Source organism: Trachypithecus francoisi, unplaced genomic scaffold, assembly GCF_009764315.1.
Source record: "Trachypithecus francoisi isolate TF-2019V2 unplaced genomic scaffold, Tfra_2.0 Lachesis_group13, whole genome shotgun sequence".
Taxonomy (NCBI): domain Eukaryota; kingdom Metazoa; phylum Chordata; class Mammalia; order Primates; family Cercopithecidae; genus Trachypithecus; species Trachypithecus francoisi.
In genome coordinates, this window is record NW_022681458.1 from 51242129 (window position 1) to 51268126 (window position 25998).

Genomic DNA, 25998 nt, shown 5'->3' on the forward strand with positions numbered 1-25998 from the left:
TTGGACAGGCAATAAAAGAAAAAGTCTATATTGGAAATCTTAGTGGTGTCACACATTAAATGTTTTTCTTTTCTTGCTCACAAATTTCAACAAACAGGAGACAGGAGTAGTAGCAGCTCTGCTCCACAGTCACTCAGGGATCCAGGTTGCAGAGAATCTGCCATCTGCAATGCCTGGTTACCCTAGGTATCAATATCCAGCCGATAGAGGAGGGAGTGACACACTTCTAAACCTGACCCGTACAATTTCCCATGTGCTATCCTTTCCTCCTATCATTTCTGCTTTTATTCTACTGGCCAGAATTAACCACATGGTCATACCTAACTGCAAGGGAGGCTGGGAAATAAGAGTCTAGCTGCATGTCCACAAAGAAAAGGAAACAGAGATGGTGAATAGCAAGCCAGTCTCTCTGTCAGAGTTAGGGCTACTATCAGCAATGGACCTTCCACAAATGGCAGAGGATCCTACAAAGAGCAATGGACTTAGCAGCAGCAGCAGCAGCAGCAGCATGGATCTTCTGTGTGCTGCACGAAAGAGACTTTATATAAGACATGCAACAATTTGTGTTAAAAGCCAACATTCCCACACCTATCGATGTACAGGACTGTAAGAATCCCCTTTATGCATTCAACAGTATTTACTGAGCATCTATATTATGTGCCAGATACCCTGCTAGGCTTTGAATATTTGACAATATGCAAAATAATGTCCCTAGCCACCAAGGAGCTTATAGTCTGGCAGGTGAAAGGGGGCAGGATTTATCTAAAGGGGAAGCAGACTAAGATCCTTGAAAACAGACATATCCAGCACCCAGCAGAGGGCTGACATGTAACAGCAGCTGAACAAAAGGACATTGAACTGAAACAGGGTAGGCAGTGGTCTGCATGCTAGGATATGACAAAGAAAGCATTTATGGATAAAAGGTACTCTGGGTAAGGTTGGAGAAAACTTCCAAATCCCATATATAAGTAAAAGTGGACAGAGGAAATAAGATAGATTTCTATAAGCTCTAGCTTGCAAACGTAAAAAAATACATGAGTTACTTAAAAAAAAAAGTCTATAACTGGTGCAACAATGTTCTGGGGGCCCTTGTGAATTTTACGTGCTAGCATTATGCCTTTGGCATACCTTTAAGCAGGTTTTAGGAGACTACCACCCAAAACTGAGGGGGTTTAATGTTAAGACTTGGCAACATTATACTACATGCCCAGTGTTTTCCCACCTGAAGCCACACATGAGAACTGCTTTTCTATCAGCCAATAAAAATTTCACTTACCTTCCCCAAAGATAACTTTATTAACAGTGTGCACTGACTAGTCATGTTTCCCTTACGCTTTGGTCATTAGGCTTCAGTTTAATTCATGGCTAGGATTTAATGCATAATTGCAGTGTAACTCCTTAGAATAGAATCTTCTAAATGATATTTTCTCTGATCCTGATCTATATAATTTATTTTATTTTTTTTGTTATTGCGTGCTTTCTAACATGTATCAGAAGCTAACTGTGGGTCAGGTACTGTGCTAAATACTTTGCATGGATTAGTGTATGTAATACTCATGTCAACCTCTCCTATAACTCAAGAGTCTGTGGCTCAGAGAGATTAAGCATTTTGCCCAAAGACACAGAGCCTATAGGTAGGGGAGCTAGAATTCAAACCCAAATTCAAGACTTAGTTTCCGGATTAGTGCATATTTTGGTAATCTGCCTCAGCTAACCTATAGAGTGAGATGAGAGTATAACTACTAATTAAAATACATGGATGTTTTTACAGATGTGTTATGGATGGCAAGATGTCATCCTGGGAAGAGCTATCATACTGAAGGTTCAGCTTTAAATTTAATTTTCAAATTTTCTTCAGATATTTATAAGTTTTTGAGATAGAATTTCTTATATCATTCAAAAGATTTAAAAATTATAAACTACTAACTGTAGTACATGACACAGGGGGCTGAAAAATGAATTAAACAACAAGCATTAATAGTGTGTCTTCCTATATGTATATCTCTTTGGAGAACTGAAAAAGTATAAGCATGGTCTTTATGTTCAAGTTAAACTAAGTAAGAAAATAAAACTGGTATTTCTTCCCCATGCTCTTCCAGAGCATAAAAGGAGGAAAATGTAATTTGTTTGTTGTTGTTTTGAGACAGGGTCTCACTGTGTTGCCCAGGGTGGAATGCAGTGCTGCAATCACAGGTCACTGCAGCTTCAACCTTTTGGGCTTAGGCAATCCTTCCACCTGAGCCTCCCCAGTAGCCGGAACCACAGGTGCACACCACCATGCCCAGCTGATTTTTAAATATTTTGTAGAGACAGGGTTTCAGCCCATGCTGAAAGCATGGTTCTTACTTGGCTGAATAAGCATGCTAAATAAGACAAACAGAATAACGCTTTATAAATGTCAGCTCAAGTCCCCCTGATGACATTAGAAAACCATCTTTCATCAAAATCTTAACCCAGCTCCCACTGATAGAGCATCCTACAGAGAGAGAGCTGACCCAGACCTCGTTTTCACTCCTCAGTGCTGGAGTCATTAATTCAAGTAACTCAAAAGGACCTCTTCAGTTACAGCAGCCCCTAGGAGAGCTTTACTCTCCTCAGATACATTTTAATAGCAAGGGCAATTCTGATTCTTGCTCAGAACTAACACTAACACTCATCTCTGAGTTTTGCAAGGATTTGCAACCAATACCCATACAGGAAGGAGAATAACAAGTTTGGGCTTTATTTTAATCAAATATTTATATTCTTGATCAAAATCATGAATGTTTAATTGTTCTTTGTACAAAATAAAAGGAGAAAATTCCCACAGGTTTTTAAAATGAGGTCTTGAGAAATAAATATAAACTATTCACCACCACCACCATCCAGCAATGCTTTTAAGCACTTAGACTCACTGTCTCTTTTTTAAACACACTGCAGATTTCTTATAGGGAGGAAATATGGTTTCTGCTTCTTTATACGGTATTACCAGTTGCCTACTGAATAACATGTTTGCTGCAAATGGTAGCTGAATTGCTAAAAAGATATGGCTGCAAGAGAATATTTACTGAACATGAGAAAGATCATGGGAAAGAAATAACCTCACAATTCCAAACAGCATCCTGCTGGATGCTGTCCTTACCTTGATCCCCAAATAAAGGCCTGAATAGCCTCCTTCCTATAGGCCTGGGGAAGAGGAAATTTGTTTCTTCATAAACCCATCTTCTAATTATTACCAACGTGGCCTGAGAGGACAATCAAGAAACTCCAAGACTGAAGATAACAAGGAAGTCTCCACCAGCAGTTACATGCAACCCCAAAGAGGAAGGGCTGGGTAGCAGGGGCTATAGAATGAGGCACATCTTTTGTCTCCTCCCTTTCAGCTACCCACTAGATAGTACTAATTCTCATGGTGTTTTGGGGATAAAGCAAGGGTGGTAGGATAAAGAGACAGACTTTGCTTATTATTATTATTATTTATTTATTTATTTATTTATTTATTTTTTTAAGGAAGACCCTCTTGTATGGTTCTGGCTGGGAACCAAAAAACAGAAGTGCTGATTTTTCAGAGTCAAGATGCCCAATGATGACAGACAACATCCCATTCCCCAGCCTTCCCTTTCCCCAGACTAGGTCTTTGGCAATTAACAGGTAACATTTCTAGTCAAGGAATTAAGGGCTATAGATTGTGACAGTGGGCTTGTCCTATAATGAAATCATTCAGTTTTTTGTTGTAATCATGTCCTGCCTTACTGCATCCTAAATAGAGTCTCCTTTAAGCACAGGGACTTGAAAGCCATTTGGACAAGCCTTGTTAAAGGCAGACGAATCCAAACTAGCAAAACAAACCTCTTCAGTCAGAAATGTATTCCTGTGATGCAGGATTTATTCCACATGAATAATCCACTGTTTTCCATGGGGTGGGCATGGGTCAAACAAAGGCAAGTGATTTTGATTTTGTTGTACAGTCAAAATACTCAGCACTCACTTCTGCCAGGGAATGAAACCATCTCCTCCAGCATTAGAAACAAAGAGCTCTGTGGAAACTGGTCACACAGGCCTCTGCTGGACTAGGAGGCTGTATTTACAGATCTTCTTCGCTGGCTTCAGATCAGCAACTAGGTTTCTACTGGCATAGGGGAGAATAAAATGAAACACAGAAGTATGTATCGTAGCCTGCCCTAGGAAGCAGAATTCCTGTTTAGATTCATAGCATGACCAGCTCCCTAAATCCCGGGATAATACCCCTGAGGTGCATACAAGTATTATAAAAACATGTCCTGCGTTGGCAGCTTGAGATGATAAATGCTTCAAGCCCTAGCCCTGGCACACCACTTATGCTCCCTGAAGAGGCCATTCTGTCCTCTTCTGTGTCTTCGCACACAGCTCTTCCCCCATGCTGGAATGCCTACTCCCTTTAGGCCACCTGGTGGATTCCTATTTGCCCTTCAGAGTCTGGCTTATATGATTCTTCATCCTCCCACTCCCTGCTTCACAAAGTTAATTATTGTCCTTAGGGTAAGCTCCTTATCTGTTACCTAGCACATTTTTCTATGATTCCATCTAACATGCTGTATAGTTATGTGTTTACACATCTGGCTTCCAGAACAGATGGTGAGACCTTGGGGCCTGAGTTAATATATGTATACATTTTATTACATTCTCAGCACCCAGCATACTTCCTGGCTCTTAGTCACCATTTAATTTATCTTTAATAGATTAAGAGGAAAAATGCATTTTTAAATTCACACAGCATTTGTTTTTTCCTCTTATAAAATTATTCTGCTGATCTTTAACCATTTCGTGGATGTTCTCTGTTCCTGAGTCACTTACGGAAACTGCCCTTTTTCACCTAAGTCATTTTAAACTAAAAGGATAAAAAAGTTATATGTATGTATTATTACAATATATAGTCGTTTCTTTTCTGTAGGTATACAAATCTTTATTTATAGAGTCCGCACACTGTAGCATACCAATAAACAAAGCGATTAAAGCAGGTCAGGATAGAACAGGAACCAGAGGTGGGAAATCCTAAGAACTGTGTTGCATATATTACCTTGTTATTGAATCATTCTTACCTGCAGTTCCTGTTTAATGCATTGTTATTCTTAAATGACACAAAGCTGAGATGTGTGCCTCCCCTCAAGACCCATCCAGAGTTCTAATTATTAGAAACAATAATTTCTTATTATAAGACCAAGTTTCCATTTTCTATATATTTGTAAACAAAATCTCCTTTTACTAGCTACACCATTGCATCAAATCTGAGAAAAGCATCTTCAAGTATATATATATATATATATATATATATATACTTGAGTTTTACAATTATAATGTGAATATAAATTATATCTCCTTTCAATTAGGATAAGTTCTTTTTTCATTGCTATGATGGAATTTGATGAATAAGCTGGCATTTTGTACATTCTGTTTAGATGTATAATTATTAATCTTTCACTTTTTTTTTTTTTTTTTGAGACTGAGTCTCGCTCTGTTGCCCGGGCTGCAGTGCAGTGGCCAGATCTCAGCTCACTGCAAGCTCCGCCTCCGGGTTTACACCATTCTCCTGCCTCAGCCTCCTGAGTAGCTGGGACTACAGGCGCCCGCCACCTCGCCCGGCTAGTTTTTTGTATTTTTTAGTAGAGACGGGGTTTCACCATGTTAGCCAGGATGGTCTCCATCTCCTGACCTCGTGATCTGCCCGTCTCGGCCTCCCAAAGTGCTGGGATTACAGGCTTAAGCCACCGCGCCTGGCCTCTTTCACCTTAAAAGATTGAAATTCTCAATCTTTCACCATGATAAGAAATTAATTACATTGATTGTACCATATTTGTCTCCTTAGGGCAAGGGAAAATGATAATGGCAATCTATAAAGCTAATGAAATTGGATATAATCACAGACTGTTTAGTGCAATTAATGATTTAGTAGCCTGGGCTGTCACTCAACTCCAGCGATCTTGTCCTGAATCTTTATTTTAATCATGATGCCAATCAGGACTTTTCAGGATGTAGTCATTACTATATGAGCTAACATGGCAATGAGTTTTGAATAGTAATCCATTTCTTTGGCACTCTTCAGCTACATGACGAGAGCCTTCCAGAAATTTTTCAGTTGTGTCTTGATGGGAAACAGTACACTGAAGCAAAGAGAAGCACTCAGGGCAGGGCATTTGAGCAGAGATTTTTTAAAGTTCATGGGAAAACAACAGTGTGGCTATAAAGCTTTAGTTATAAGTCACCACATGTGATAAAAATAACTGAAGAGATAAAATAATTATGACAACAATCTTTTTTCACTAAGTATAGTTAACCTACAAAACTAAAAACACCAACAACTTTAAAAGATAAATATTTTTATATTTTAAAACCACCCTTGGATGTCCATGTCTAACAGTTGTGCACAGGAGTTTATTCTAGAGTTCCTCTTCCATTGTTTAATCACAAGGGTGTGGGTCAAGTCCAGCTTTGTTTGGCTCAACATAGAGCAGCACTCAGGTAACCGAGAAACCATCCCTCCTGATGTCATCTCTTCCTTAACAACCACTTCAAAATCACATGAAACGGTAGGCCTGCCCTTCCTTTATAGAATCAGATGCTGAAGGCCACTAGGCTTTTAGCCACAGCTCAGGGAAGGTAGAAAAATAATTTCAATCCCAGCTGTTAACTTACCTTGAAGAACTTCCATGGGGAGAACAGTCCAGGCATTCTCCAGGTAGGAAATATAAATATAGCGAGCCGTATTGCAGGCCAGACCAATGTACAGAACCCTAAAAAGAAAAAAAAAAAAAAAAGCAAAGGAAAATAAACTGAGGCCCTAATATAAAATCTAATATGAATACAAAACGAGCAAATATTACCTACCTTTTCCTTCCCCAAACCACCCATCATCCAGCAGACTCCAAACTCAGGAGTGGGAAAACTGAAGGACAATTACATTTAAGCATGAATTTAGGAAGAAGATTGCTTCTAACATATTTGCCCTCAGCCTTTTCAAAATGTTTGTTAATATAAAAGTGAACATCACTCTTCCTGAAACTTAATTCGTAGCAGAGATGATGCTTTTTTAAGATAGTCTGGGCACATTGCCATCTGTAATGACATTACTGGCTTCCTTCCAGGTGGCTGTAGAAGAAATATGCCTGGGATTGTAGCCACTTCACTGTAATGGGGGAAGGAAGGATAAAAATGAGAATATGTAAACATGAATGTGGCCTTGCTCACAGTACCCAAGACACCAAGCAGTTTCACAGGGAGACTCTCAAGGTCATTGAAAACGATCATTCATTCACTACTATCAACTATTTGGAAATCAAATAGTTTCTCCTATCAGTTCAATGGATACATGTTCATCTTTTAAAAAATCCATGGTATTGTATGTTTATAAAACTAATAAATATACACCAACCTCTTGCATTCTCCCACCCCCACCATTACCACTACCAAAAGTATAAGTAGAAATAAAATAAGCAAAGGCCGAAAGTGCTGCACCCAAGCACAAGGTTTCAATCTCTCATTCTGAACTGGATGGGCTGGTTTGGAAGGAAAGAGTGGCTACTTCTCTGCACAAAAACACACCCTAATGGTAGGGATTTATCTTTCTCCCTTGTTTTCTATTTTCTGTTAATTTTCCTAACCTTAATGCTCTGTTTTCTGAATCCAATTTGATGAAAAGTAAAAGGTAAAAGAAATAAGCCAACATGACAATCAGTGCTATTTTCCTAATCTTGCTTTTTATGTTAAAATCATCCCTGACTGACTGTGTTGGCTCATGCCTGTAATCTGAGCACCCAGGGAGGTTGAGGCAGGAGGATCACTTGAATCCAAGAGTTTAAGGCCAGCCTGGGCAACATAGTGAGACCCCGTCTCTACCAAGAAAAAAAACAATTAGCCAGACTTCGTGGCGCACACCTATAGTCCCAGCTACTTGGGAGGCTTAGGTAGGATCGCTTGAGCCTGGGAGGTCTAGGCTGCCCTGAGCCATAATCCCACCACTGCACCACTGTACTCCAGCCTGGGAAACAGAGCAAGACCCTGTCTCAAAAAAAAAAAAAAAAAAAAAATCATTCCTATGAACACTGTTTCCTTTTTCCCAACACTGAATCAAGAAAGGGAAATGCTCTCAGACACCGAGCTATCACTAATCTCACATATGGAAAAGAAAGATGAAAAAAATACAAAAAAGAAAAGGTTGAGGGGTGAGGATGAAATAGGCAATAGGTATTAGAGAGATTTAGCAGATTCTCAGTGAAGTATTACAAAAAGTCTGGGTCATCTTGTTCTATGGACAGTATGTTCTTTGTACTTGCGTGTTTTGAGGAGAAAAGTATGTTTCGGCCGGGCGCGGTGGCTCAAGCCTGTAATCCCAGCACTTTGGGAGGCCGAGAGGGGCGGATCACGAGGTCAGGAGATCGAGACCATAACCCCGTCTCTACTAAAAAAAACCTAGCCGGGCGAGGTGGCGGGCGCCTGTAGTCCCAGCTACTCGGGAGGCTGAGGCAGGAGAATGGCGTAAACCCGGGAGGCGGAGCTTGCAGTGAGCTGAGATCGGCCACTGCACTCCAGCCTGGGCGACAGAGCAAGACTCCGTCTCAAAAAAAAAAAAAAAAAAAGAAAAGTATGTTTCAATCTGCTTTAATGAAAATTTTATTGAACAAACTTGCTCTAGATTCATCAATTTCCCTCTGCTAGGGGGAAAAAAAGCCACAAGAAATTAAAATGCAAAATATACTACATGAACACACAAGTTATACAAACCTGTGCCTCTTTTTACAAATTCTAAGCCAGCCCCGTGGATGGCCTCTCTTTAGCCTAACTCAGGGGTCAGCAAACATTTTTCTATAAAGGACCACACATTAAAACAGTTTAGGCTTCACAAGCTACATGGTCTCTGTGACAACTCCTCAGCTCTGCTGCTGTAGCATGAAAGCAGCCACAGGCAATATGTAAATGAATGAGTATGGCCATGTTCCAACGAGAGCTGAATTATGAACACTGAAATGCGGATTTCATAAAATAATTTTCATGTGTCACAAAATCTTATTCTTCTTGTGATTTTTTTCAACCATTTAAAAATGTAGAAACTAGCATTCTTAGTTCACGGGCCACATGAAAGCAGGCAGCAGGCCGGATTTTGTCAGTGGGCCACAGCCTGCCATTGACTTGTCCTCACTCCTTAACTCTTTTTCCTTTTTTGAGACAGAGTCTCGCTCTGTTGCCGAGGCTAGAGTGCAATGGCATGATCTCGGCTCAGTGCAACCTCTGCCTCCCAGGTTCAAGCAGTTCTCCCGCTTCAGCCTCCTGATAGCTGGGATTACAGGCATGTGCCACCACGCCCAGCTAATTTCTGTATTTTTAGTAGAGATGGGGTTTCGCTATGTTGGCCAGGTTGGTCTCAAACTCCTGACCTCAGGTGGTCCGCCCACTCGGCCTCCCAAAATACTGGAATTACAGGCATGAGCCAGCTCCTTCATTCTTAACCTTGCCTAGACATCAGATTTACTCTAGTAACTGTTTACAACTACCGATGCCAAGGCCCACACCTATCTCAATAAAGATCTCCACGGTTGAAACCCAGGCATTTTGAAAGTTCCCCAGGTTGTTCTCTTACTGAACCAGGGTGGAGAACCAGTGGTCTAACTCATTCCAAGCTGTCCCCAGTAACACTGTCATATAATCCCATCATAAAACAATTTTGGTAATCCACTTTCCTAGTGTTCATAAATTGCCTATCCTGAAGCTATCTTTTGAGCCCGCCTCTGAATCAGGGTTGCCATGACAACCGTAATTCAATCCAGGCCATAGTCCAAAACTCCTGGCTTAAAATAACCCAGTGTCAATTGATCCAGTTTAGGAGATAGATTGTGCTTTGCCTTCAAACCTCTCCCCAGATGGAATTCAGTTACTAGAGTGACTGCTTCACAACTTCTGGGACCCTTAGGTCTCAGATTGCCACCAAAAAGCTGAGTGGCTATGAATTTCCTATAGCCTTCACTTCTTTCCCATATTTCTACTTTCACAATTGATAGTCCTTTAGGAGCAAACAGGTACCCTAAAAAATAAAACACAAAATAAGAAGTATCCAGGTCAAGGTTACTTCATCTCTTTGAGCCTCAGTTTCCTCATATATCAAGTGGGGATAAAAACATGTATTCTGTAGGTTTGTTGTGAAAACGATGACACAATGATTCGCCCAATATAAGCACTCAAAAATTGATTCATCATCATCATCATCATCATCATCTTAAAGTATCCAAGTAAATACCCTTTGGTTTCTGACAAAACTTTTATCCTAGTATTCCAAAAGACAGGAGCATTCACACTCCTTACTCATCAACCATTTTGGGAAGCCAGTGGCTTCAAGAAATCAGCAAGGGTAAAACTGTGAGCAGAAAGAAAGACAGCATTTGGATCTATGAAAAGGCAAAGAAGTACACATATATTTTCTGAATAGTTACTGAAAAGTACTTCGGTATCAGAATGGGGTATTTAAACTGCCACAGTACGCACTGTTATGACTGAACCACGTGTTCCCCCAGTTCATGTGTTGAAGTCCTAAGTTCTAACCCTCAGTATCTCAAAATGTGACTGTATTTGGAAACAGGGCCTTAGAAGAGGTAATGATGTCATATGGATAGGTCCTAATCCAATATAACTGTTGTTTTTACAAGAAGAGATTAGGACACAAACAGGCACAAGGGAAGAAGTAAAAATTCCTAAGCCAAAGAGAGAGGCCCTCAGAAGTAACCAACCCTGCTGACAGTCTTGGACTTTTTGCCTCCATAACTGTGAAGAAACAAACTTCCATTTGTTTTGTTTTGTTTTGTTTTGCTTTGCAATGGCATGATCTTGGCTCACTACAACCTCCGCCTCCCGGATTCAAGTGATTCTCTTGCCTCAGCCTCCCAAGCAGCTGGGATTACAGGTGCATGCTACCACGTCTGGCCAATTTTTGTATTTTTAGTAGAGATAGGCTTTCACTATGTTGGCCAGGCTGGTCTTGAACTCCAGACCTAAAGTGATCCACCTGCCTCGGCCTCCCAAAGTACTGGGACTACAGGCGTGAGCCACCACTTCTGTTTTTTAAGCCACTCAGACTGTGGTACTTTGTTACGGTAACCCAAACAAATGAACACATTCACTCTCATAAAGTTAGGGATTTGCTAATATAAAGGAATTTAAAGTGTATTTTACTGGATCATTTTCTAGACAATCAAATTCCTTTTTATGCTGAATATGAGCACATGTTCAGGGTCCTAGAATTTTCCTGGGCACTGATGTCTGGAAATACAAGACACTGAAAAAAAAAAAAAAAAGTCTCTCGACGAGATACAGATACCTACTGAACACCTATAATGATAAAACTCAAAAACAACATGACTGTCCTATTTCAGAATAGGAAGTCAGTAGTAATAAAAATAGACAAGAAACAAAGGCAATTTTAGAACCGGTGGTTGGTAAAGTGAAATTATCTATAAAGAGGAACACAACTGATAAGAAGCAAATGATGCAGCAGAAAACACTACACTGTGGAAAACCCAAATCACCTGCCAGTCATTTTTATCCTGTATTCGAGCAAAATACAAGAGTAGGAGAAAAAAATTCTTACAGATTCTAATTTCTTATATAAGCACAATTCACAGTATTAGCAGTTTAAGCTGATTTGTGGTTATAATAAAACTGGTAGTTTTTTCAAGAATGTTAAGATATAGATACAATGAATGATGAGTCATTCTGTAATTCCTAACAGTGTAGTTAGTTGTGAGACCCTACTTTTCTAAATTTAACCAACTATAATATGGCTAAATTCACCCTCCCCCACTCCCACCAAGAGCCACTAAAAACCACAATGAACATAAATTTTGCTTAATAAACATTTATTAAGATGCCACTATGTACCATATACTGTGAGGGGAATAAAAATGAAGAGGAAATCTACCTTGTCTTCAAGGGACTTGCAGCCTAGTGGGGGAGACAAACACATAAACAAATAAGTTAAATATAATACACTAAGAGATATCCAAAGAGTGCAATGGGACCACACAGGAGAGACCCTTAGCTGACCCTGGGGGTTGAGGCCACCTGAATTAGAAGTGGTTGGCCAACGAGGGCAGAAAGAGCATCACAGGCAGAGGAAACAAAGCGAACAAGGGTTCAGCATAGAATAGCAAGCATCTGTGGCCAGACAGGGTGATTGAAAGACACAAGAAGGATTGTAGTCTAAGGATTTCTGAAGAAAGAAGGGAACTTTTCCAGTCCAGATACAGTCTGGGTATTATTCCAGAAACAACCCAGGGTGTGAGCAGCAAAGAAAGACCTAAGTGGAGTTATCCTACAATGCCCAGATCTGAGAGGCAAAAGAGCAGCACCACCAGAGAACCTATACTCATCTAATGACTGATGGCAACAAGCATTTTGCAAAACCTCTGGCAGAGAAACAAAACTTCCCAAAATAATTATAATAATACACTGGATACAAATGAAAGCCCCTGGATGAAGATTGTTTTTTATCACTTGGAAGTTGGATATTTGCAGTTAGACTTACAATTGTCTACAATTTGTGTTGCAAGCCCTCACACAAAGATGCACGCACACCAATGCATACAAGGTTGCTCGAGGCCAGGGTGGGAGATGAAGACAGACCAGCAACAAATCAAGATTCAAAAAGCAATGTTTCAAAGAGGTCACAGACCACTTGGGCAATTTCCTCAGCTATACCTGGCTTGAGTTTTTACTAGATTTCCTAATGAAAAGAGCTGGTTGTTGACACCAGATCCCTGGAGCACAGTCTATATATATGAACTGCCTCATATATGAACTGGATTAAGTTTTCTGTATGGTAGACAGTATATGGTGCACCTTTAGGTTGGGCTCCATAATTCTCAGATTTTTAATTTTTATTTATTTATTTATTTGAGACAGGGTCTTGCTCTGTTGCCCAGGCTGGAGCACAGTAGCATCATCACAGCTCAATGCAGCCTTGACCACCAGAGCCTAAGTGATCCCACCTCAGCCCCCTAAGTAGCTGGGACTACAAGTGTGCACCACCACGCCAAGCTAACTTGATTTTTAGTAGACATAAAGTCTCATTATGTTGCCCAGGCTGGTCATGAACTCCTGGGCTCAAGCAATCCTCCTATCTCAGCCACCCAAAGTTGCTGGGATTACAGGCATAAGCCATTCACCTGGTCCCAGATTATCCTTTTATGGCCTATATAAACTTGTCCCTAAAAAAATTTTTTTTTTTTCAGAATTGTTATAGATGTCTTCCTAGAGTAGGCAGAGTGGGCAGACATCAGCTGCTGATTAAGAGTGGAGACTCCGGTGCTCAGCACAAGCACTTGATGTGCCCTCCTCCCCAGAAGTGAAGCTTATTTCTACATAATCACTGATTCACACTGTTGCCCTAAGTAAGATAATGATCTCTATTGTCAGTTTAAGAGAGTAAGAAAATATATATCCAAACTCTTTAGAAAATAATTCAAATATAAGGTTTAGGCCTTGAAAGAATTACATCTTAGTCTAGAAAATGTGTTTTCTCATAACTGTCCCCCTCCTCCCAGCTATCTTCCATGATATAATGTTACTATGGATATCCTGCCAGGATTTCTCTGTCCCTGACTAGCAGAATGGGGCTTTGCTGTAACTGTCTGGAATCTCTTGTCATCCTCTCTCCCCATTTTTTGTTCTCTCCATGGCATCTCCTGTATCCTGTGTCCCACTCCAGGACTGGCTGGTTTGAAAGAATCATAGCTGGCATTCCTTGGGATTCCCATCCCAAGAAGGTGGCCTGAGTTACATCATGGTACACTCCTCTAATGCTAGAATGGTGGCAAGAGTGGCCAGAGAGGAGAGGAGAGGAGATATGGCCACAGAATCAGTGACCTGAGCAATAGGCAGGAGCTGCCACAGCTCATGTTTAGACCAAGCGCCTACCTAGAAGTAGCAGGGCTGACAGCATCTCTCACCCTTTTTCCAAGATACGACTCGGGGCACTGGTACCTCTGATTTTGAGAGTCCCACTGTTGAAAGGGATCATCCCTTCCAAGAAGCCTCCCAAGATGTCTCCAGGTATAATTAGTCCTCCTATCCCCCCCGTCCCTCCGCTACACTCTTTGTTTCCATTAGAAGACTCATCACAGTCTGTTGCACACTAAAGACTGAGTCCCTGGGAGGCAACGGCTATGTCTTCTTCCTCTTTGTACTCAAAAAGAGCCTGCCTTGCTCAGGTACTCCATGAATCTGTAACATCATTTAATATAATCTTATATAAACTGATAAAATATGAGGGCAAAAGGAAGCATTATTCTTATGAAAACAGTATTTCTCAACAAGCTACTATCATTTTGGATGGTGCAATTCTTTATTGTGTGGGATCTACCATTCACTGTGGGATGTTTAAAATCCCTGACCCTTGGGTGCTAAATGCCAGTGTCTGAAACACTAAAATAGCTCCTACGCACATTTTTAAATGGCCCCTGTTGAGAACCATGAGGTAAATCTCTTAAAACAATGGTTATTCTGTTCCCATTTCTCCATAAAATGTCTGCATGTGTATTCAATATGGAATCAATTAATATCCATATTCACATTATATTAATACAAAAACAAACCAAGAAGGAGACAGACAGCAAATCCTGAACAACGATAACTTGGAAATCTGTGGTGACAGGGCCCTTCATTGCCTAAGGAGTATATTTCTGTAGATTTTGAGTTTGTATAGTGAGTTATGTACTTTTTAATAATCACATAATAATAAAGATTTAAACGGTGGGGAAAAAAACTACTGTCAAATTAGGCATGGGAAAAGCAACCTTTAAATTTTTAAATTAAAAGACTTCTGCTCTCAGATTGTTTTGAAAGTATCTTAAGGTTCATGTTTCACACTTAAAAAAAAAAATTAAAACTGGTAGAAATCACAGATTGTAGATGCTACAGTTTAAATGTCTGTATCCCCTCCAAAATTCATAGGTTGAAACTTATTCACCAATGTGATGATAGTATGAAGGAGGTGATTGAGTCATGAGAGTGGAGCCCTCATGAGTGGGTAAAAGAGGGGTAAGGGAGCTGTTTCCCCCTTTTGCCCTTCTGCCTTCTGCCATGAGAGAACACAGCTTTCAAGGCGCTATCTGGGAGGCAGAGAACAAGGCCTTTACCAGTCACTGAACCTGCCAACACTTTGACCTTGCACTTCCCAGCCTCCAGAACTGTTTGTCACTTAAAGCAAGGTAAAAGACACTGCAGAATAGTAAGTATAGTATTGTAATATTTCTGTCAGAAAAAGGAAGTGACACATACAGCTACATACTTACACATGAACAGAGTATCTCTAAAAGGATACAACACTAGAACCTCATATAACGGACGGTCTCTAAGGAGAGGAATTGGGGGACTGCCCAAGGGATAGGGGAGAGATTTTACTAAATACTGAATGTTTTTCCAAGTGCATGTCTACTTTCTCAAAGAATGAACAGACATCAAGTCACTGTGTTTCATGCAGTATAAACAGACACATTAAATGATGTGTGATGTTTGACCCCCGGTTCTCAACCTGAAGGGATAACTGTCTGGGTTTCTACTTTGGCTTCAAAACCATACAACATTCTAGCTAAGTTCATATTTAAATTACTCCTTTCTTTTGAAACTCTTGGGAGATTGGGTGTGAGTAAACCATATAGTTGTCTAAACAGTTAAGAAAGGCACAGGAAATAGTGTTGCCATAATCATTTTCTTTCTGGACAAAGAAAATGGTGTTCTGTGTCAGGCTTAACAAGAGTGTTTGTTTGTTTCAAGGGCCGCATGGATCATCAGAAAGTCTATGTAATACAGTAGGAACGTCTGCATCAAAATTGCTGACATAAAGAAGATTCTATTATAAAATATCTTTCCTTGTCACCTTGTCTGGCACAACACTGCCTGGCTCTCAGTCCTCCCACTCACAGGGATGACAAATGGACTCACTGGGCCACCATCCCCACCTGTCTCTGTGTCTTGACATTCTTCAGCTCTCACCCAGCTCCATCTCATGCCTGGTCCATCCCCTTTAATACATGATTGCAGCATCACATGCCTCTCCTCACAACACTTATCTTGGTTGTAACAGTGCACCTACAACCTGACCGCATTCTCCATGCAGGGTGAGGACTTTCATATTATGCTGGCTCAGTTTTATTCCCAGTGTTTGACACATACCAGGCACTTGGTAAATAGTCTCAAACTGGAGAGAAAATATGAATACTTCAAATAGAATATCAATTAACAAATACTTATTGAACATACTCTGTGCTAAGCGCTAGGGATATACACTATGCACATATACATGTGTGCATACGTGAGTGTGTGTACGTTTAAGATATCTGATTATGGTATAGGAATAAGTGATGGGTATGTGAAAGAATGAATGGACTTTTAAAAGAGGTCTATAAATATATTTAAAAATAGATGTCTATATTCTGCAACATTTTTGACTAACATTAATAGGCTATGGTTGAAAATACATATTTTCATTTATGTGGACAAGCAATAAATAGCTCCATGAGTAGCTGATTACAGTTTGTTTATTTGGAGCATCCTGAAGCACTGTGCAATGGAACTTCAGCACATGTGCTGAGCAGATAACAGGGTTCTGCTCACCACAAGCCTATCTCACCAGAAGAGTAACAGCTAGGATACAAGCCACAAAGCTCAGAGTCAGTGGTAGTCCCACAGCATAGCTGAAGAGATCACCAAGGAGATCCTGGGAGCCACCAAGCTTTTATCAGCCAGCAGGTATGGCTGGCCACTGACCCAACCTTGTAGAACAGAGCATAAGAATCACACTGTATGTCAGAGAGTGAATTAGAAATAATATTTAGCTGTTTATGTTTTCTGCAGCTACTAATACTTCCTTCTATTGTTTCTGCTAGAAAAAGAAAAGGCAAAAGTAGTTTGGGTCTGAGTCTCTACTAGCCGGAAATCATTTTATTGTGTTCAGATTCTTACTCTTTAAAATGACTGATAAGCTAAGAGTGTAACTGTGGTCACCATCAGCAGGATCACTGTGCTGGTCACTGGGTTGTGACCACGTTTACATCTCTCCATTGTTATTTTAGCTTATCTCTTTTGTTTCTTAAGTTGTGTGTATCCCCCAGGTAGAAAAGTAGAGATGTTTAAAGCAAAATAGAACCTTGATTAATGGAACCCAATGACTTGGAAGACACAATATGCTGTTTTGTTGTTATATTTTCTATTTAGTTAAATGACTGAACGTACACACACACCCCCCCACCCCCACAATTTTGTTTAAAAATTTCCTAGGATATGGCTTAGGTATACATATGACGCAAACACTATAATTTCCTGAGAAGAATCACTGACATTGTGCATAGCAGTTAATTTTTAAAAGGCCTCAAGAATTTTACTTGACCCTAAGTTAAATTTGAGGAAGCTGAACAAGTTCATCAAAACTCAGGTTGAAGGAATGTCACGACCAAATCAAAAGCAGATACTAATCCTGCTGTTCCTGACTGTGGCCAGACATGGCAGGAATGGGTACAGTTAAGGGCATTACATCCTAAGAGATCACAGATGAAAACAAAAGAGAAAGGAGCCAGAATAGGGAGGATGTTCTGGGAGAAACCCCTAGGGAGCTGGAGAAGCAAAACCGCAGGTGAGACTCAAGGATGGGAAGGGCTTTTCTACTGAAGAGGGAGTGGACCCACTCTCTATGTCAGACTTGGGAGCAGTCAGCACAATAGATGTTGTTGTTTTACCTTCTGCTAAGCAGAAGTAGCCAGTACAATAGATGTTGTTGTTTTACCTTCTGCTAAGCAGAAACTAGGGGAGAGCCTGATTCTCTGTTCTCAGCTGGGCTTGATCCTAGAGCTGCCTGGGACCTCCAGCGCAGGCATCATGAGTAAGCCTGCCCAAAAGGAGAGGGAGCTAATAGAGGGAGAGATACATTCTGATCGCATCATATGAGACCCAGTTAAAGCTACACCTCTAGTCATTTGCTGCACTTCTCAATTGGACAATACAGTCCCCATTTTACTTAAGTTACTCTGGGTAAGGTTTTTTGCCACTTCCACTGAAAGAGTCTCAAGTGACCTCCACTGCCTTTGGAGATAGCAAGTTCTGTATCTCTAGAAGCGGCCAAGCAAAGGCTAATAACCATCTGTCGAGCACTTGGGGGAAGGGAATCTAAAACTAGGGTGAAGCTAGGCCTACAAGACTGTATTAGTTTGCTAAGGCTGCTGTAACAAATACCACAGACTGGGTGGCTTCAACAACAGAAATTTATTTTCTCACAGTTCTGGGAGCCAAAAGTCCAAAATCAAGGTGTTGGCAGTGTTGGTTTCTCCAGGGCCCCTCTCGTTGGCTTGCAGACAAGTCATCCTCTCCCTGTGTCATCTCCTATCTTTGCTTGTGCCTATTTGTGGCCCCAATCTCTTCTTCTCACAAGGACACTGCTCATAACGGATGAGGGCTGACCCTAATGACTGATTTTAATTTCACACCTCCTTAAAGACACTAACTTTAAATATGGTCGCACTCTGAGGTAGTGTGGGTTATGGATCTTCAGGGGCCACAATTCAGCCCATTAAAATGCCCTTTGAGGTCACTTACAACTCCAACATCAAGCAAATTTGAGTAAAGGATGCTAGTATGCTAGTATTTTTTTACAGAGCCACTTCCTCCCTAGATCAGCAATAGAGTGTGTGACACCACTGGCAGCTTCCCTGGGCCTGGAGAGTCACAGTGAGGCTGTCTCCTTAGAGGAGGACTCTTTGCATTTTGTACAGCCTAATCTGACCATATTTACTCATTTACTTTATTTCATGAATCACTATTTGCTTTTCCAGTGGTTGAGGTCAAATGAAAAGCCTTCACAAACAGTGCTAATTAATCTGGTTTTTAAATGGGCAGCATGGTGGGGTATATGCTGCACGCTAGCCGAGGTGGTGGCATCCAGGGCACATGCATAGTTGAGGTGGACTTTCTCAGGAGTGGTCATAACTGCTTTGGTTATACTATGGAGTTTTGAAAAGATTAAACAAGCATGTAAAAAAAACCCTGCAAAACACTGTGCAAATATGCAAGCTACCATTAAATTAAATGCAAATATTTCAGCGAGAACAGCCACATCTTTTACCAATTCTGCCTGAGCCAGTACATGCGGAAGTGTCTGAGATTTGCGGTCCCAACTTCCACTCAGGTCAGTTGGCTTTAAGGAAATAAAATTCTCTATGTAGATCCCAGCAACTGCTATCATAAATCACATCCCCTATCACTGGCTAGATGGTCTATTTGAATGGCTTCGTGCACATTTTTGACTTGTCAGCAAAAACCACTCAAAGTCTGAGTCCTGGGGATAGGAGGCCAACAGGAAGAAGTGGGGTCTGCTAGGTGGTTTTTTTCACATACTAAAATCAGCCAAAGAAAGTTAGATCATTAGAGTCAGAACTGAAAGGAGCCATAGCATCCAGTTCACTCTTTTCACAGAGACAAGGAAGGAGAGGGCCAGAGGGGTGGACTGGGGCCACAAAGCCAGTTGGCCAGTGGAAGGTCAAGGTCCCCATCCCCCTGCCAGACCATGCTCTTTCAGTAGGTAATAGCAATGTGCTATTTTCCATACTCCAAGGTCCCTATGTGAAATCAAACCTAGACAAGGGCTTAAGGAAATTCCTCTGGATTGGACCATAAGAAACAGACTGGCACTGTTAGTGTAGATAGACTTCTGAATTCAGCTGTGCGCTTGGATTAAGGAAGCTGGATGAATGTTTATGTTGGCATCAGAAGACAGCTGACATTTTAAACTTTGACAAGTCATTGGGAAGACTGAGGTAAGATGAAAGTAGAAAAGCAAATGCCACTCAACAGCTGTCCAATATCCTGGATCACAGGAGAAAAGCTTACCCAGAAGCAAAATTCTGTGTTGTGAGAAGAAATGCGCTGAAAGATCATTTCCACTGAGGTAGCCACAGAAACTGCAGGTATCGATGCTGAGGCAGGACGAAGGGTGAACCACGGTTTCCACCTCTTACCTGCAGCTGGACATGAGTTGCATCAAGCAGGCAGACTTTGAAACCAGATAACCAGAAGTGGATGCTTGCCTTGAGGGGGTGGGGCACCATACACAGGATTACAAAAGGAGAGGGGTGTGAACAGGACAGAGAGAATGGCAGGGACAGGGCTGTCCAGAGTCTCCCTCTTGGGCTTAGGCCGTGCTATCAGCCCTGCAGGTTCCTAGAGCAGCCAGGGAGTTCCCGGAGCGGGGCTCATCCCACCAGTGGGTTGAAAGGATCCCCGATCATTTCCATTCCTCAATTCCTGATGCAGCTCCACAGATCCCACTATGAAGAGTCTGAGCCAGGCCAGAGGCATCACTGGCTTTAGGGTCATCTCCCTCTCTGTCGTTCCTGAACATCCACTAGCACTCAGACTGAAGTCAAAGTAGTTCCCACTCACAATGCTAAACACCTTCTCTCTCTGAAGTGAAATTTAAGTCATGGATTTTTCAAGTAAGGAAAAAAGTAGAGTAGGCCGGGCATGGTGGCTCACGCCTATTATCCTAGCACTTCGGGAGGCCGAGGCAGGTAGATCACTTGAGGTCAGGAGTTTGAGACTAGCCTGATCAACATGGTGAAACCCCATCTCTACTAAAAATATAAAAATTAGCTGGGCATGGTGGTGTATGCCTGTAATCCCAGCTACAAGGGAGGCTGACACAGGAGAACTGCTTGAATCCGGGAGGCGGAGGTTGCAGTGAGCCAAGATTGTGCCACTGCACTCCAGCCTGGGTGACAGAGTGAGACTCAGTCTCAAAAAAAAAAAAAAAAAAAAATGCAGAGTAAATACAATTACAGTAAACCCCTTCCTACCTCAAACCTGTCAACTTGAACTTTTATGGCTAGAAATTTTGCTCTATTCTGGTTTTTTTTTTTTTTTTTGAGACAGAGTCTCGCTCTGTCGCCCAGGCTGGAGTGCAGTGGCGCAATCTCAGCTCACTGCAAGCTCCGCCTCCCGGGTTCACGCCATTCTCCTGCCTCAGCCTCCTGAGTAGCTGGGACTACAGGCGCCCGCCACTGTGCCCGGCTAATTTTTTGTATTTTTAGTAGAGACGGGGTTTCACCGTGGTCTCGATCTCCTGACCTTGTGATCCGCCCGCCTCGGCCTCCCAAAGTGAGCTCTATTGTGTTTTTAAATGAGGAACTGTAACTGATATAGTTTTTTTCCAACCACTCCTGTCCTTTGTGACATTAAGGAAGAAAGGGCATCAGCTCCAGCAATCTCAGACCTCTGCACGATGCCCCGCACTGTGCCCACCCTCCACACTAACAATTCTATAATGTTCTCCAATTTTTTAAGCATTTTTTCCACTTTGTATCTCATGTATTTCTGCCAATAACCTTCTGAAACAGGAAGGATAAGGATTGTTATTAATCCTCTTTTACAGCTGATGAAACCAAGGCCCTGAAAGGTTCACCAAGTTGCCAGGGTCGTGCAGATCAACAAACTGCAGAAGCAAGACTCAACCAGGTCTTCTGCTGTCAAATCCTATGCCCCTCCCATGGCCAGCAGAGCCTCCCTCAGCCGGATCAGAAACCTTGCAGGGAAATTTAGAAGGTGCTTTCTTTCATACACACAAAAAGTAGTGATCATTTAACCTTAAAATCTTGTTTCACGAAGATGTTGTAATATTATACCTGTGTTTGAAATATATTAGATTTCTAATAAAATTTAATTAATAGAGTTATGAATAACTTAATAGTAATAATAGTAATGAAAGTCATAGTAATTAATAACTTAATAGTAATAAAATAGCAATGATACAAGTCTCTATTTTGATGATACCAATATTAGTGTCTAATATATACAAAAGAGCATGAGGTTATAAACTAGACAACCTGGGCTAAAGTCTCCAGCTCCACCACTCAGAAGGGACTTTGGGCAAACAGCAAATCTGTTCCTTTCCAGGCTTGCATGGTGGATCTGCTTAACCAACACACATGCTACCAGGAACGCATATACATACAGAAAAATACAAGTTTGCCATTGCTGGACTCACTCCTACCATCATCCCACTATGTTAGGCCATAGGTCCCTATTCTAGCATCTTCTGACTCTTAGAATCTTTGGGGATCCCATCCCTCTATACCTGCCTCAGGCTCTCCTTGCTCTATTTAGACATATGTATTAATTTGCTTGGGCTGCCATGACAATATGCCATAAACTGGTGGGTTAAGCAATAGACATTTATTTCTTATAGTTCTGGAGCTGGGAATCTGAGAATAGGATACCAGTATGTCTTGGTTCTGGTGAGGGGTCTCTTCCTGGCTTATAGATGACCACCTTCTCACAGTGTCCTCATATGGCAGAGGGAGGGTGGCAGAGGGGAAGAGGGAAGGGTAAAGAAAGAGAAAAAGAATCGTACACAAGCAAACTCTCTAGTATGTATTCTTATAAGGGCACTAACTCCATTATAAGGGCCCTATTCTCATGACCTCTAAACTTAATTACCTCCCAAAGACCCCATCTCTAAACAGCATCACATTGGGGGTCAGGACTTGAATATACAAAGGAGGTGCGGGACACCATTCATTCCACAGAAACATGCTTCTCATCTCTACCTTTAATACCTGCACTCTCTAACACAACTGGAAACCTCCCCAGGGGCTCCGTGAACCGTGGCTGCAGGCTCTCAGGTACTCTATCCCAGGATCACAAGGAGTTAATTTGATCTTTCCATCAATGGAGGGTATCAGGCTCTCATTAAGCCACTGTAAAATGGATGTAATAAAACAACTGTTTTCTGAGATTATCGTTAACAATAAAAATGTTAGTTAAAACTATAAATTGAGAGGCCTACAATAATTTTACTGGTGATCTGGAAATTAAAACAAGGACTGATTTAGTCTAATTAGGAAATTGAACACAAACATTTTCCCTATAAAAGATACAAGAATCTTCTCTGTGAAATATATTCTAGGTACCGTAGCATTTCTGAGGTAAGGCAATATAAAACAATGCCACTCTCTGACATGTATGATAATAATTGATTTGTTTGCTGGTCAAGTCTTGGTTTGTTTTCTTTCTCAGTTTACATTGCACTTACCAGATAAGCCCAAGGTACAGACAGTGACACCTAAGTCATTAGGCTATTTGGGGCAACATATTCCCTTCCGTTCTGTGCTTCTCCAGTCCCACGGAAATGCCCAAAGGGAAAATGGAGGGTCTAGGATAAAAGTCCTTGAGTTTTCAGTGAGTAACATTAAAGGAAGATCAATGATATCTTCATCCAACACTTCAGGTTCTGATGTTAGGATGTAATTTTCATGCCCACGTTAGAAGTACTGAATTTGTCTCTTCCCAACAGCCCTGCTATATGGCACTGCTTTCAGAAGTAACACTGATAATGACATGTTCCTTCTTTGAAGAAGAGTTCCCAAAATGGATTGACCAGGTGAAAATACAAAAGGGGAATAGAGGGGAGGAAGAAGGTAGTTACAGAAAACATCAAATCATGGGATGGAGCTGTTCTCTACATGCCAATGTTTCCTGAAAGACATCTCCAACTTCATCCTTTCTTCAAGATCTGGGCTTACCAATGCAACTTTCCAATGGGCATCTTCCCCATCTCATAGGAATTCCACAAGTTCCAAACTCCAGGATCCTCTTCCCCTACCGAGAAACCACACCTCTCTTCCTGGGTTCTTTTCCTTGGTAAATGGCACCAGTACTCATCTGGTACCTAATCCATAATATAACTCCTCTCCCTCATTCCAGCTACGCAAGGTCCTGCTCAGAAGAACTCTTGCTTTTATCCATTTTATGTCCACTCCCAATGCCACAGGCACCTAACCTAACATTTCTGCAGCATCTGACATTTTCTTTTCTGTTTTACTGTCTTCCACCTCCAACAGAACATGAGCTCCATGAGAGAGGGATATGTCTGTCATATTCAACACTGCATCCCTAGAACAGTCACTAATCATTTAATAAGGTCTTCTTTAAAGAAATATTGAATGAACACAATATTTAATTGTAAATTAATTCTTCCTAAATGATACATGGTCATCATTAGAAACATTAGTTTTTGACACTTATATTCAGTACAAGTTAGTTTAATCACATTACTCTCATCCTAACACTGCTAAGAGGAGCTAACCCAGAAGGAATAAGAGTTTCACTGGGGGTAAAAGGAATAATTTGGGGAAGTGGGGGCACTTTAAAGGGATGGCGATCTCACCAGGAAGAGACACAGGAGGGTGGTTGAAACCATTGAAAAAGTGGTACCAGACATTGGTCATTCAAAGCAGAAATGAGGAAGACTAAGAGGTGAGACTGGGTTGCATAAAGGAACAAAATAGTTGCTAATCTAACCCCGTGCCTATGAAGCTATAAGGTAGCAGCTGAGAATATGACTTTGGGATTTAAATCCTATGTTCATTACTCACTGGCTGTGTCGTCATGGGAAACTTAATCCCTCTACAATTCTCATCTCTAAAATGGACATAACAATGCCTAACTCACAAGACTGTTAAAAAGATTAAATAAAGGTTTATAGGAAAAGCATTTAGCACCATGCTTTTGTAAGTATTTTATATGTAATAAGCAATTAAATGGTAGTATAACTACTATTTTTTATAATATTATCCCATAATTATAATTTTTAAGATTAGAGTTTTTTGTTGTTGTTGTTGTTGTTGTTGTTGTTGCTGTTGTTGTTTTTGAGATGGAGTCTTACCTATTGCCCAGGCTGGAGTGCAGTGGTGTAATCTCAGCTCACTGCAACCTCTGCCTCCCAGGTTCAAGCAATTGGAGATTTTTTAACTTATTTTTGTTTTTTACTTACCTTCTAGATTATTTAGCTATTCTGATATTTTGAAGTTGCTAATAAAAAAACAAAAAACTTTCATCTGGATTGGTAGAAATCACTAAATCAACAAAGAGAGTACACGAATCATCAGCTGATGACTCAAGAAAACAGCACAGCTCATAATTTGTCTAACACTCAGAGAATGAAGAAAAATGGACCTTTGTAAAGTAGGGTGAGATAAATAATAAGAAATCCCCTGCCCAAGCAGTTGTCTTCAAAAAACATAAAAGCAGAAATCAGTTGTATCACCTCCTGCTAAAACTCAGCTTCCCTTAGAAAAACATACCAATTCTTGGTGTGATGCTCAAGCCTCCCAGGATCCTTGTCCAGCACACTGGCGCCCTTTTATTACCCTCTCCCTGACCATTCACATATGTGGTTTCCTCTGCCCCCAAGATCTTCACTGGGGGCTTCCATTCAGGACTCTGCTCAAATGCCACCTCCTCAGGGAAAGTCTCCCAGCCTAACCGAGCTGAAACAATTGCTTCTCCTCAGTCACTCTGGGACCCTTCACTCTGTTTTACACCCATCATTATCAGAAGTGAAATCATCTACTTACTGTTCATTGTCTACCACAGCAGAATGTTAGTCCCACGAGGACTGACCTTTGTCTTTATTATAGATTCCATATATCCCCCGATTCTAGCACAGTGCCTGTCACCCAGTGTGTACTTAATAAATACTTGTTGGAGGAGTGAATTAGTAACAATACTACCTACTGTTCATAGTTGAGGACCTACTATGTGCTTGCTAGCATTATCTCATTTAATCTTAGTGACAATGCTACGAAGTCAGGTATAATTATTATCCCGTTTTACAAATGTGGAACCTGAGGCTTAACAAAGCTAAAATTACTGACTTATCCAAAGTTAGACATGGACTAAGTGTGGAATTTGAATCTAGTTCAAATGCACACATGTACATATACACACACATACACTTTTTATAGACAAATTGGCAAAAAGAAGGAAAAAAGAAAACAGGATAACTACTACACTACTCAACGATCCTACCAGGGCTTAGGACGATGACTGCAGTCAAGCCTAGACCAACTTGCTCTCTTCTCATTCTCCTTAATGGAATGAAATGCCTAGTCAATGGTTATAACCAAGGACCATTGGCCAACACGGCATCACTGAGGATTCCTCACTGTACTCAGCAACCAC

The 25998-nt window shown here is 41.0% G+C and overlaps 1 protein-coding gene across 5 annotated transcripts in view; it reads right to left on the minus strand.

Moving 5' to 3' along the window:
* Positions 1–25998, minus strand: part of MFSD6 (major facilitator superfamily domain containing 6) — an 86648-nt gene that overhangs the window by 19245 nt on the left and 41405 nt on the right. For 4 of the 5 annotated variants that reach the window (XM_033230830.1, XM_033230833.1, XM_033230832.1 and 1 more), the window contains exon 3: positions 6649–6746. In XM_033230830.1, the coding sequence (XP_033086721.1) occupies positions 6649–6746 (98 nt within the window). Of the gene's footprint in view, positions 1–6648; positions 6747–6840; positions 6990–25998 lie in introns of those variants that run through there. The other variant, XM_033230834.1, reaches the window with a different exon arrangement.